Source organism: Oncorhynchus kisutch, linkage group LG14, assembly GCF_002021735.2.
Source record: "Oncorhynchus kisutch isolate 150728-3 linkage group LG14, Okis_V2, whole genome shotgun sequence".
NCBI lineage: Eukaryota > Metazoa > Chordata > Actinopteri > Salmoniformes > Salmonidae > Oncorhynchus > Oncorhynchus kisutch.
The window spans coordinates 24648530-24662494 of record NC_034187.2 but is presented as its reverse complement, the minus strand read 5'-3'; the positions used below and the strand labels follow the sequence as shown (position 1 = coordinate 24662494).

The following is a 13965-nucleotide window of genomic DNA, read 5'->3' as shown; positions in this document are numbered from 1 at the left end:
CCTCTCAGGCTTCCATGTCTTCTCCCTGGACCTCCTCAATGTCCACCTCTTGAACATCAGACTCTGAGGCCTCATCCTCACTGTCACTTTCCAACCTTGAGGATGGCTCGTTGTCAGGCTCAAAAAGCCTACAATTTGCCCATATGGCCACCAATTTTTCAACCCTTGTATTGGTCAGCCTGTTGCGTGCTTTGGTGTGTGTGTTCCCAAACAAGGACCAGTTGCGCTCTGAGGGCAGAAGTCAGGCAGAAGTCTTCACGCTTTTTGATACATTCCAGAACTGCAGTTTCCTCTGCTTGGAGCGACAGTGAAGTGGGCAGGGCAGTACGGATGTCTTCTCTTACATCTGCAAGCAGAGTCTGAACATCAGACAGGATGGCATTGTATCCCTCAATCCGTGCAATGGCTACTGCTATAGGTTTCAGGAGTTTCAGGCTGCTTACCACTCCCTCCCGAAATGCATCATCCAGGAGGATCCTCTTGATAGGCCTGTCCATATCGGCAGACTGTGATATGGCCATTTCTTGGAGAGACTCCTTCCCCTCCAGGAGACTGTCAAACATGATGACAACACCACCCCAATGGGTGTTGCTGGGCAGCTTCAATGTGGTGCTCTTATTCTTCTCACTTTGCTTGGTGAGGTAGATTGCTGCTATAACTTGATGACCCTTCACATACCTAACCATTTCCAAGGCTCTCTTGTAGAGTGTGTCCATTGTTTTCAATGCCATGATGTCCTTGAACAACAGATTCAATGCATGAGCAGCACAGCCAATGGGTGTGATGTGAGGGTAGGACTCCACTTTAGACCAAGCAGCCTTCATGTTCACAGCATTGTCTGTTACCAGTGCTAATACCTTCTGTGGTCCAACGTCATTGATGACTGCATTCAGCTCATCTGCAATGTAGAGAACCGTGTGTCGGTTGTCCCTTGTAGAATACTGGTTGAAGGGTGGAGATGTAGTTAATTTTCTCTTCCCCACGAACAATTGACCACCCATCAGAGATGACTGCAATCCTGTCTGTTTTCTCTATGATTTGCTTGACCTTCACTTGAACTCTGCATTCAGCAAATGAGTAGGTCAAGCATGTCTGGTTGGAGGGGTGTATGCTGGGTGAAGAACATTCAGAAATCTCTTCCAATACACATTGCCTGTGAGCATCAGAGGTGAACCAGTTGCATACACAGCTCGAGCAAGACATTCATCAGCATTTCTCTGACTACATTGCGCCATTGAGTAAAAAAAAAAACTCGTTTCCAGGAGGATCATGAGTTGTTGCTATGGATAAGGTGTCTGAATCATCTTTTTCACCTTGAATAGAAGTAGGGGGACTTTTGTCAGAGGTTGCTTGTTGTGAGTACTGAGGGAACTTTATGCATTTGGCCAGATGATTCTGCATCTTTGTTGCATTCTTCACATATGATTTGGCACAGTATTTTCAAATGTACACAGCTTTTCCTCCTACATTAGCTGCAGTGAAATGTATCCACACATCAGATAGGGCCTGTGGCATTTTCCTGTAAAGATTAGAAAAAATATAAATAGTTAAGTAGATTAAACAACTCCTTTGTAAGATAACTGTTTTAAAATGAAACATGTATGGAAACAGGTGAATTAACACTCAGTTAGCAGGCTCAAGCAAGCTAAAAACCCACATGGTAGCAAAAACTAACTAGCAGAAATTGTTAACAAGTTAGATATGATTTAAACACACTTTGCTGTAGGCTACTATTTACTAGTTAACAAAAAATCATGCATGTCATAAAATATATTAACCCCACCCAGTATTGTAAACAAAACTTACCAGAAACGAAAGCATGTAGTCCTTGGCTCAGACAGTGTAGTAGTGTGGGCATAATAGCATCTCATTGGTGTGCAAGATCTTGAGAATCAGCTGTGATCGAAGAATGCACTGTGCATGTAGAGGGTTGCAATTCCATTGAATTAGGGATAGTTTGACCAAAATATGCCACAAGACCTAGAATTCCCTTGTGTATCCAACAAAGGTTCACTGTTATCAGCTAACTTTGATGAATTTAAGCAAAATTCCCTTAACTTCCCATGGCAAATTTCCGGAAAATGTCCAGAAATTTACCAGAAAGTTTCCGACCCTTTGCAACCCTACTCATACCACTCCCTCCTCATTCCCCTCTCCTCCTCAAGTTGTGACAAACTAAATATCCTGATTTCTATACAGCTTTGTCTATGCATCTTCCAAACCCCAACCAGCATCATCCGGTACATTTATTGTGACAGCTGGATACAATTGGAAAGCCCCACACTAGCGATATATTGAGGCAGTTTGGGTCAAATGCAGGACATATCTCCAGTAATGGGAAAAGGAACCTGTGTTGGTCATTGTGAGGAGACGTGATGAGTTAGAGTGGGGGTAGGGACGGGGGAGGCGGGAGCCGTGCTGGTGGGGAAGGATGATTGCATTAATCAGAGTGTGGGTGGGTGGGTGGGAGAGCAGAGGGTGGTCTGGCCAGACAATTGGGATGTTTATGGAGGAGAGCATTCCCTCACAGCACCACTCTTGTTCTCTCAGAGCTCCATAGACACTATATATCTCCCCGCAGCATGACAGACCTATTACCCCATACAAACTCACACCCGGCTGTATCTATATACGTCTGTTCTTCTCACACACATATATTAGTCATCGTCCACAAAGTCTGACTAACCCCTACAGACACACTCTGACAGTGCTATGTTTGCAAGCCACACACACACACCTGCTTAGCAGTTAGCCAGCACTATATTGATCATCAGTACCATGGGAGTAGCAGGAGCCACAGACGACTACTCACATTAGGTTACTGGGAGATAACTGACATTTTACGGCCGAGTAAAAGTAACTTCCAAATAAACGTGACTAAACAAACAGGAAATCATCAAAAAAAGGCAACACAGACTGAATGTGTCCGACCAGACAAAGGAAACGTATGACATCAGCCCTTTCCTGAGCATTCAAGCATGCGATGGATGTTTGCTTGTGCCAACCAAGCAATGCTGTAGACACACCCTGTTAATCTCTCATTGGACATTAAAGGAAATGGGTTGTCCCTACCAAGTTTGTTGTGCTTCTGAAATAAGGTCCCGATACAGGTGACACTTTACGAGGGGATGAGGACCATGTAAAGCAGATGGCATCAGTTTAATCTGTCTAGTATAAGACTAAATGCTTTACTTTCAAGACATCATGAAACACAGCATTAAAAACAAAGGTTAATATCCTAGCGCACCCACATTTGAGGATTAGGCCTGCTGTAAGTGTAATGAGCTCTTATGATGCATGCACGCCAATGCTTTAGGAATGCAAGTGGTGACCCCTAATGTTAACTCACCGTTCTGCAGGGTCTGGGCCCGGGACTCCCTTCCAACGCCCGTATAGAGCCCTTCCCCAAAAGTGGGGTTCCTTCCAGAGGCTATAAATACAGGAGAAAGAGAGAAGCGTTACATCACGACACCAGGAGTGCAATCTTTAACATTTACAAAACAGTAGGGCTGTGACGATACTTCCTTTAAAATCCGGCTGTATGTAAGATAGTGTGCTATAGCTTGGAAAATAAATACATATGAGACTGGATGACATAATGACATTAGGGCTGTTTTCCTAAATAAGTTAAATCTGCTTCATGTTTTGTTTCTTTTCCACGGTACTAGCGAGTTTCACGATACTGGTATCACACAATTTAGCAGATCTTATAGCAGGTCCAGCAAAATGCTTACAGTGCCTTCAAAGTATTCACTACCCTTTACCTTTTCCACATTTTGTTGTGATTAAAATTGATTTAATTGTCTTTTTTTTGTCAACGATTTATAGAAAATAAATTCAAAAATGTGTTAAAAAGGTATGAAAAATTAAACACTAATATCTTGATTAGATAACTATTCAACCCTCTAAGTCAATACATGTTAGAATCACCTTTGGCAGCGATTACAGCTGTGAGTTTTTCTGGGTAAATCTCGAAGAGTTCTTCACTCCTGGATTGTGCAACATTTGCCCATTATTCCATTTAACATTTTTCAAGCTCTGTCAAATTGGTTGTTGATCCTTGCTAAACAACCACTTTCAGGTCTTGCCATAGATTTTCAACCAGATTTAAGTCAAAATTGTCACTCGGCCACTCAGGAACATTCACTGTCTTCTTGGTAAGCTACTCCAGTGTAGATTTGGCCTTGTATTTTAGGTTATTGTCCTGCTGAAAGCTGAATTTCCTCTCCCAATGACTGGTGGAAAGCAGACAACCAGTCATTCCTCTAGGATTTTTCCCGTGCTTAGCTCCATTCGGTTTCTTTCTTATCCTGAAAAACTCCCCAATAGTTAACAATTACAAGCACACCCATAACATGATGCAGCCACCACAATGCTTGAAATGGAGAATGGTACTCAGTAATGTGTTGTATTTGCCCCAAACTTAACACGTTGTATTCAGGGCAAAAGGTTAATTGCTTTGCCACATTTTTTGCTGTATTACTCGTGTGCCTTGTTGCAAACAAGATGCAGGTTTTCAAATATTTTTGTTATATACAGGCTTCCTTCTGTTAATTGGGTTAGTATTGTGGAGTAACTATAATGCTGTTGACCCATACTCAATTCCCTATTGCAGCCATTAAAATGCTGTTTTAAAGTCACCATTGGCCTCATGGTGAAATTTCAGTTTCCTTCCTCTCTGGCAACTGAGTAAGGAAGGACGCCTGCATCTATGTAGTGACTGGCTGTACTGATACACCATCCAAAGTGTAATTAATAACTTCATTATTTATATTTATTTAACTAGACAAGTCAGTTAACTAATTCTTATTTACAATGACGGCCTAAAATACTCAGATATTCAATGACTGCTTTTTATTATCCCCCCAATCTAGCAATAGGTGCCTTCTTCACGAAACATTTGAAAACATCACTGGTCTTTGTGGTTGAATCTGTGCTTGAAATTCACTGCTCGACTGAGGGACCTTACAGATAATTGTATGTGTGATGTACGGTGGTCATTAAAGAAATCACGTTAAACACTATTATTGCACACAGAGCAAGTCCATGGAACTTGTGACTCAAGCACATATTTACTCCTGAACTTATTTAGGTTTACCATAACAAAAGGGGTTGAATACTTGACTAAAGAAGAAAAAAATGCAAACCATAATTCCACTTTGACATTATAGGGTATTCTGTGTAGTAAGTAGACTTCGAGCATTGGCTTGAGAGAGCCAGAACAGCTCATAGGGCAGGATGCCTGTTTCTGTAGTGCGAGGCAGCTTGATGTACAAGTACACCACCTGGAGAGAACGCTAGTCTATCGCAGGGCCTTGCCACCAATCCATTTTAAATTCAGGCTGTAACAACAAAATGTGGAAAAAGTCAAGTCATGGATTGAGATTGGACTTCTGGTTTTTACTTAATTCTCTGTACAGGCCAATGATTATGACAACGATTCTGATCTAACCATAAATTAATATATTGTGGCACTGGCCTGAGAAGATTGAAGTTCAATATCTAGCCTAGAATTAGTCTAGTAGGCTCACGTTAACTATACTGAACAAAAATATAAACCCAACGCGCAACAATTTCAAAGATTTTTCTGAGTTACAGTTCATGGAAGGAAATCAGTCAATTGAAATAAATTGGCCCTAATTTATGGATTTCACATGACTGGGCAGGGGCACTGCCATGGGTAGGTCTGGGAGGGCAGGCCCACCCACTGGGGAGGCAGGCCCAGCCAATCAGAATTAGTTTTTATGCACAAAATGGCTTTATTACAGACAGAAATAAACCTCCTTCCCCCTCAGACAATCCCACAGGTGAAGAATGCCGGATGTGCAGGTCCCGAGCTGGCGTGGGTACACGTGGTCTGGGGTTGTGAGGCCGGTTGGACGTACTGCCAAATTCTCTAAAAAGACATTGGAGGCAGCTTATGGGAGAGAAATTAACATTCAATTCTCTGGCAAAAGCTCTGTTGGACATTCCTGCAGTCAGCATGCCAATTGCACACTCCTTCAAAACTTGAGACATCTACGGCATTGTTTTGTGTGACAAAACTGCACAATTTAGAGTGGCTTTATATTGTTCCAGCACAAGATGCACCTGTAATATCAGCTTCTTGATATGCTACACCTGTCAGGTGGATGGATTATCTTGGCAAAGAAGAATTGCTCACTAACAGGGATGTAGACAAATGTGTACACTAAATTTGAGATAAATAATCTATCCGTATAGAACATTTCTGGGATCTGTTATTTCAGCTCATGAGACCAACATTACATGTTTTGTTTATATTTTTGTTCAGTATAACTAGCTAACTCAGCTGGTCCATTGTTGCCCATGCGAGGAAGTTAGGCTAGCAAGCATTTTAGCTAGGTAGCCTATGACAAAAAAATGTAAGTGTACCGTATGAGCCATAGACCGTTTTGCCAACATGAAAGAGGATGGCATTGGCGTAGGGTGAGTCCAAAAACATTTTGCGCATGCACACAGAAATAAGTACCATGGACAACCACATGATATTTAGCCTAATTGATTGGAATAAATTGCTTTTGGTAATTGGCATCTTTTAGTTTGTTTTCAGTGTATTAAACTTAGTATATATAGCCTTGTTTTCATGATGTTTAAATGTTTAAGTTGAAATAGTGGTGGAATAGCGGATGCAGTGCTCCTGTTGTCTTTGTGCTGACTTGCCAACTCAGTGCTGCAGGTCATAACTGTTTGGAACATGCAATATTTGCTTTGTTGACTTCACATGACAGATGTCGCTATTCGGTTTGGTGATGAAACAAATATGTAGTTGAATTTACCACGGTGGCGTATGAACGAATGGGTTAGAGCAAACAATGCAAATATGACAACAACGGTTGTAATATGGCTTTCTTACTGGCTTAGCTTCCTCAGAGATATCACCCACGCACAGCTACTGGAAAGACTAGCCAGGGCCATGTACTCTGCAAAAATACCATTCTGCAATCCAAGTGACTAACTTAATGTCATGAAAAACTGCAGGAATAAAGTGATATAAAAGTTTTTTATACTTCTTATAAGCAATGTCTCTTAGCTCTCGAAAACCCTTCTCTCCATAAGGTTCCACGGCTGGCTCTGTGTGAACTACAATTCCAACGCTGTGTTTTAACGTTTAGAAACTTCAATCATTGCTTGCTAAACGCTTTTGAAACATAACCCTTCTTTCATATCAGCAAGAAATATTATTTAAAATAAAAAAATACATGCTAACTGTATCTGATTTGCACAGATCCATACGCTGTGTGTGCCTCCAGTTGACAAACTACACTTCCTCCAGAGTTAAGTTAACACACAGGTGTTCAGAGCATTAGCACAGGTGGTCACTGGCTGTTTTTCGTAAACAAGTGCTGTAACATGGAGATCTGGCCATGTGGGAACACTAACCCTATAAAAGGTGTGTAGTAATTATTTTGTGCTGATTTGAAAGACATGTTCCTTATGCTTCCAAAAGGGACCGAGGAGTGATGTGTGTTAACGTCTAGAGCAAGCATCAGGGCTCTTAAAAAAAGAAGATACCGTCATCAATAGGCACTAAAAGGTAGTTATCTATGAATGGGCTACCTCTCAGAATAATGTAGCTCTTGTCATTATAACCAACCTACAATCCATCTGCACATACCATCTCCAGCTACAAACTGTCCCACAGCAGAGGAGCCGCCCCCTCCTGTCTCCATGAACTGGACCTCGGACACGATAATGTTGTCCTCCAGGACCGAGCCACAGCCCACGCACACCGCATCGCCTCTGGCCTGGTCCACATCGATGTCTGTGCCCCCACAGTTCTTACACACTCTTGAACTCATGGTGAAGTCTGCTCACACTGCTCAGCCTGGGGAACAGAGAAGAAACTGGGCCACATTTTTGTGGAAGTCCCATTTTGTAAGAGTTGCATTTATTGGCTACATAAAAATCTACACATGTCATGTATTCTTCCAGCCAAAAGGTGGTGGCCTACAAGCATAACCTACTGCCAACAACAATTAAATCAACTGAAACTGCATGAGTGACTGCATATCACGTTTGGAAATAATTACCATCACAATAATATGATAGCCTAACTAACACTTTCATAAATCCTCTGTAACCTGACCCTGGACGCTTGGGGTATAAATGCGCCACTACACCCCTAGCTAACGTTACGTGGCAAAGCTTGGTGATCATTTATCTAACTAGTTTGCTGTACATTTAAGTGTCATTTCTGTCAAATGCGCTTGTACTAGTCTAATGTGCTTGACATTTCCGTCAATGATTGTTCCGCATGTTTAATCTCGTACCTAGATGAATGAAATAACGACCCCGTCCTAAATCTTCAATAGCAGTGAGGGTTGGAATCACTGACCGCAAACTTTCTACAATCTACTAGGTTAGGTTTTGGTATTAAAAATAATTCTGTGTAGCCTAATGGGTAACATGGTTTCCAAAAGGTGGTGATGAATTGTTGAGAAAATACTGGATAATGAATACGCACCAGCCAATTCAAAGGCGATGCTGCTGACAGCGATGTGGCTAGCAAACTTTAGCTGATAGCAAGTCTCCCGAGTAGATTTCCAAGCCAGTGCGTCAGCTAAATCTATTTAAATGTTTTGTAGTGACTAGACAATGTATATAGCCTAAATGTACTGTTATTTGGATTCTAAACCACACATTATTTACTGCAATGAGGTAACAAGATAGACAGACTACCATGCATTGCAATCCTTCTTGTAACCTCATTGCCAAGCCCACATGTGCGTTTTCATGCTTGGGAAATGGATTGGTCCAAACTGATTTTCGAGGGTGATATGCCCAGTAGTGATAATTCTCTATCCCTTTCTTATAGAAATGTGCCACCAGAGAATGTTCCTGCCTCGTACGTGATTGGTAATGATATTTGTTGATCCAGTATATGAAGAAAAAAATACTCAAAATCTTAAAAAAATATCAAACTGCTACTACAAACACCCCCTTTTAGCTCCACATGATAGCGACCCATGTACACAGTTATATCACTGAATGCAATGGACTGACATTTTTAAAGAGACACGACCCTAAATCCTTTTCTTGTGACTTGACATCTTTCTTTTCAGTGTCATCATAACCTCATTCTAAACATAAGATATACTTTTTTGACACCACACTCCACAAATCAAGTCTTGCAGGCTCCAGTTTTATATATTTTTTATTGATTATTATCCAGTCATAGGGACAAGTGCTGAAAAGAATGATCTTATATTTACATTTATTTAAATGTAATTTAATTAGGCAAGTCAGTAAAGAACAAATTCTTATTTAGAATTCCGCCCACCCTGGTCAAACCCGGACGACGCTGGGCCAATTGTACGCCGCCCTATGGGACTCCCAATAACAGCCGGTTGTGATACAGCCTGGATTCGAAACAGGTTGTCTGTAGTGACGTCTGTAGTTGTCTCTAGCACTGAAATGCAGTGCCTTAGACCGCTGCGCCACTCGGGAGCTCAGAACTGCAGCTGGCCCATAACAGAGCCACAAGTCTATGTATTTACTTGTTCAAAGTGTGGTTTACATTTCTGTATTGGTCTGACTTCATTGTAATCAGAGGGCTAATTTTAATACTATGCATGCAAGTCTCTCTTTGCTAATAGCTGAGGAAAGACTGACTGCGTCACTTCTTGTTTTAATGAGAAACATTCATGTGTTGGAAATTCAAAATTGTTTGCATAGTCAACTTGCACACAGCACTGACACACACACTTACCCCACCAGACATGCCACCTGGGGTCTTTTCACAGTCCCCAGGATAAGAACAATTTCAAGGAAACATACAGTAGTATACAGAGCCATGAGTGCATGGAACTACCATCTTATAACAAGTGAACAGCAAACCTAGTTTCAAAAAACAAATAAAGGAACACCTCATGACACAACGCCTCTCCTACATGTGGCCTACTTGTTGTGTGTATGTATTGTAACTGATAGAGGCACACACACTACATGTTCATATTTTTAAATGTATGTCAATTGTAGTCTTTTGTCTGTAGTCTTTTCATTATGTGTCGACCCCAGTACAACTTGCTGTCGGCATCGGCTAACGGGATCCCCCAAAAAATCCAATATGTATTTATTTGTTCAAAGTGTGGTTTACTTTTCTGTATTGCTCTGACCTTTCAAACTGTAGTCCAAATTACCTGTGGGCTGTTTAAATTGGTGTTTTAACCCTAGGATGCATATGCTGTATTGGTTCCCCCCCCAAAAAAAACATATCAGCATCTAATATTCCAGGAATTCCTTAAATAACGTGTTTTTAAAGTTAACATCCTAGTTTTTTTTTTTTACATTACCCCAAGTTTTCATATGTGGGCCAAATATGACCCGTATGTATTTCCTATGGAATTCACTGCATTGCAATCGTCAAACTGACCTTTAAATTTGCAAGTAGTCTAGGTAGCCATTTGATTAGATGTTCAGCAGTCTTATGGCTTGGGGGTAGAAGCTGTTTAGAAGCCTCTTGGACCTAGACTTAGCACTCCGGTACCGCTTGCCGTGCAGTAGCAGAGAGAACAATCTATGACTAGGGTGACTGGAGCCTTTGACAATTTTTAGGGCCTTCCTCTGACACCACCTGGTATAGAGGTCCTGGATGGCAGGAAGCTTGGCCCCAGTGATGTACGCACTACCCTCTGTAGTGCCTTGCGGTCAGAAGCCAAGCAGATGCCATACCAGGCACTGATGTAACCAGTCAGGATGCTCTCGATGGTGCAGCTGTAAAACCTTTTGAGGATCTGAAGACCCATGTCAATTTTTTCAGTCTCCTGAGGGGGAATAGGTTTTGCCGTGCCCTCTTCACGACTGTTTGGTGTGCTTGGACCATGTTAGTTTGTTGGTGATGTGGACACCAAGAAACTTGAAGCTCTCAATCTGCTCCACTACAGCCCCGTCGATGAGAATGGGGGTGTGCTCAGTCCTCCTTTTCCTATAGTCCACAATCATCTCCTTTGTCTTGATCATGTTGAGGGAGAGGTTGTTGTCCTAACATCACCCGGCCAAGGTGTCTGACCACCTCCCTATATGCAGTCTCATCATTGTTGGTGATCAGGCCTACCACTGTTGTGTCATCGGCAAACTTAGTGATGGTGTTGGAGTCGTGCCTTGCCGTGCAGTCATGAGTGAACAGGGAGTACAGGAGGGGACTGAGCACGCATCCCTGAGGGGCCACCGTGTTGAGGATCAGAGTGGCAGAGGTGTTGTTACCTACCCTTACCAACTGGGGGCGGCCCGTCAGGAAGTCCAGGATCCAGTTGCAGAGGGAGGTGTTTAGTAACAGGGTACATAGCTTAGTGATGAACTTTGAGGGCACTATGTTGTTGAATGCTGAGCTGTAGTCAATGAATAGCATTCTCACATAGGTGTTCCTTTTGTCTCTGTGATAATGGTGTTGATGTGAGCCATGACCAGCCTTTCAAAGCACTTCATTTTTTATATTTTTATTTTATTTAACCAGTTCTCATTTACAACTGTGACCTGGCCAAGTGTTAGAATTATTATGAATAAATGAATAAACAATATACCCATTTTAAATAGAACTGTAACTAAGTAAACTTATACTCTGTTTTATTATATCTATCTGATTAACAATATGAGTTCATAAGGTGGGATTGTGAGACACGGACAAGGAGTAATTAAAGTTAATGAACACCATTCCAACTAGGAAGAAACAAATGGGTTGTGGACTGTGTAAACACATAAGGTCGTTAACCTATGGTTGAACCTACAGAAACTTAACTCTGGGGTTTTTAGATAACCTAGGAATGCACTCACTGTTTTTTCTGTTAATTAGAACTGTCAGCTCAGTGGTGATCAATAATGTTGAGGGGTCAAAAGTTACCTGGGAGTGTGTTAGTAAGTTAGAATGAACTTTTCACCTCAATTTGTCCCGGTCGAGAGGGGATTCTGTAAAACAATGAAATGAAGTCATGATTTGTATATAAACTGTTGCTCGTGGTAAAGTGGCAGCGCGATCCGAGAATGAATTATGTTACCAATTATTAAAAAGACTGGTCTCCGTCTATTTTATGCAAACAAGAATCTTACAAATTCTCATAAAATAGATTAAGGGTTTTCAATTAATGAAAGCACATTGGCATAATTAAATTACAGTAACACCAAGATAAAGCATAGCAGTGTGAACAGACAACAACACAGAGTTACACATGGAGTAAACAATAAACAAGTCAATAACACAGTAGAAAAAAAAAAAAAGAGTCTATATACATTGTGTGCAAAAGGCATGAGGAGGTTGGCGAATAATTACAATTTTGCAGATTAACACTGGAGTGATAAATGATCAGATGGTCATGTGCAGGTAGAGATACTGGTGTGCAAAAGAGCAGAAAAGTAAATAAATAAAAACAGTATGGGATGAGGTAGGTAAATTGGGTGGGCTATTTACCGATGGACTATGTACAGCTGCAGCGATCGGTTAGCTGCTCAGATAGCAGATGTTTGAAGTTGGTGAGGGAGATAAAAGTCTCCAACTTCAACGATTTTTGCAAATCGTTCCAGTCACAGGCAGCAGAGAACTGGAAGGAAAAGCGGCCAAATGAGGTGTTGACTTTAGGGATGATCAGTGAGATACACCTGCTGGAGCGCGTGCTACGGGTGGGTGTTGCCATCGTGACCAGTGAACTGAGATAAGGCGGAGCTTTACCTAGCATGGACTTGTAGATGACCTGGAGCCAGTGGGTCTGGCGACGAATATGTAGCGAGGACCAGCCGACTAGAGCATACAGGTCGCAGTGGTGGGTGGTATAAGGTGCTTTAGTAACAAAACGGATGGCACTGTGATAAACTGCATCCAGTTTGCTGAGTAGAGTATTGGAAGCTATTTTGTAGATGACATCGCCGAAGTCGAGGATCGGTAGGATAGTCAGTTTTACAAGGGTAAGTTTGGCGGTGTGAGTGAAGGAGGCTTTGTTGCGGAATAGAAAGCCGACTCTTGATTTGATTTTAGATTGGAGATGTTTGATATGAGTCTGGAAGGAGAGTTTACAGTCTAGCCAGACACCTAGGTACTTATAGATGTCCACATATTCTAGGTCGGAACCATCCAGGGTGGTGATGCTAGTCGGGCGTGCAGGCAGCGAACGGTTGAAAGGCATGCATTTGGTTTTACTAGCGTTTAAGAGCAGTTGGAGGCCACGGAAGGAGTGTTGTATGGCATTGAAGCTCGTTTGGAGGTTAGATAGCACAGTGTCCAAGGACAGGCCGGAAGTATATAGAATGGTGTCGTCTGCGTAGAGGTGGATCAGGGAATCGCCCGCAGCAAGAGCAACATCATTGATATATACAGAGAGTCGGCCCGAGAATTGAACCCTGTGGCACCCCCATAGAGACTGCCAGAGGACCGGACAACATGCCCTCCGATTTGACACACTGAACTCTGTCTGCAAAGTAGTTGGTGGACCAGGCAAGGCAGTCATTAGAAAAACCGAGGCTACTGAGTCTGCCGATAAGAATATGGTGATTGACAGAGTCGAAAGCCTTGGCCAGGTCGATGAAGACGGCTGCACAGTACTGTCTTTTATCGATGGTGGTTATGATATCGTTTAGTACCTTGAGCGTGGCTGAGGTGCACCCGTGACCGGCTCGGAAACCAGATTGCACAGCGGAGAAGGTACGGTGGGATTCGAGATGGTCAGTGATCTGTTTGTTGACTAGGCTTTCGAAGACCTTAGATAGGCAGGGCAGGATGGATATAGGTCTGTAACAGTTTGGGTCCAGGGTGTCTCCCCCTTTGAAGAGGGGGATGACTGCGGCAGCTTTCCAATACTTGGGGATCTCAGACGATATGAAAGAGAGGTTGAACAGGCTGGCAATAGGGGTTGCGACAATGGTGGCAGATAGTTTCAGAAATAGAGTGTCCAGATTGTCAAGACCAGCTGATTTGTACGGGTCCAGGTTTTGCAGCTCTTTCAGAACATCTGCTATCTGGAT

General features: G+C 42.3%; 1 protein-coding gene across 2 annotated transcripts in view; it reads right to left on the bottom strand.

Annotated features, from left to right (window-relative positions):
• Positions 1-8761, bottom strand: part of brf1a (BRF1 general transcription factor IIIB subunit a) — a 58547-nt gene extending 49786 nt beyond the window's left edge. The window contains exons 1-3 of one of the 2 annotated variants that reach the window (XM_020501266.2): positions 8486-8761; positions 7637-7865; positions 3350-3430 (exon numbers count right to left, since the gene is read on the bottom strand). In XM_020501266.2, the coding sequence (XP_020356855.2) occupies positions 3350-3430; positions 7637-7820 (265 nt within the window). In that variant the 5' untranslated portion in view covers positions 7821-7865; positions 8486-8761. The remainder of the gene's footprint in view (positions 1-3349; positions 3431-7636; positions 7866-8485) is intronic. The other variant, XM_031788099.1, reaches the window with a different exon arrangement.
• Between the last annotated feature and the right edge of the window lie 5204 nt (positions 8762-13965).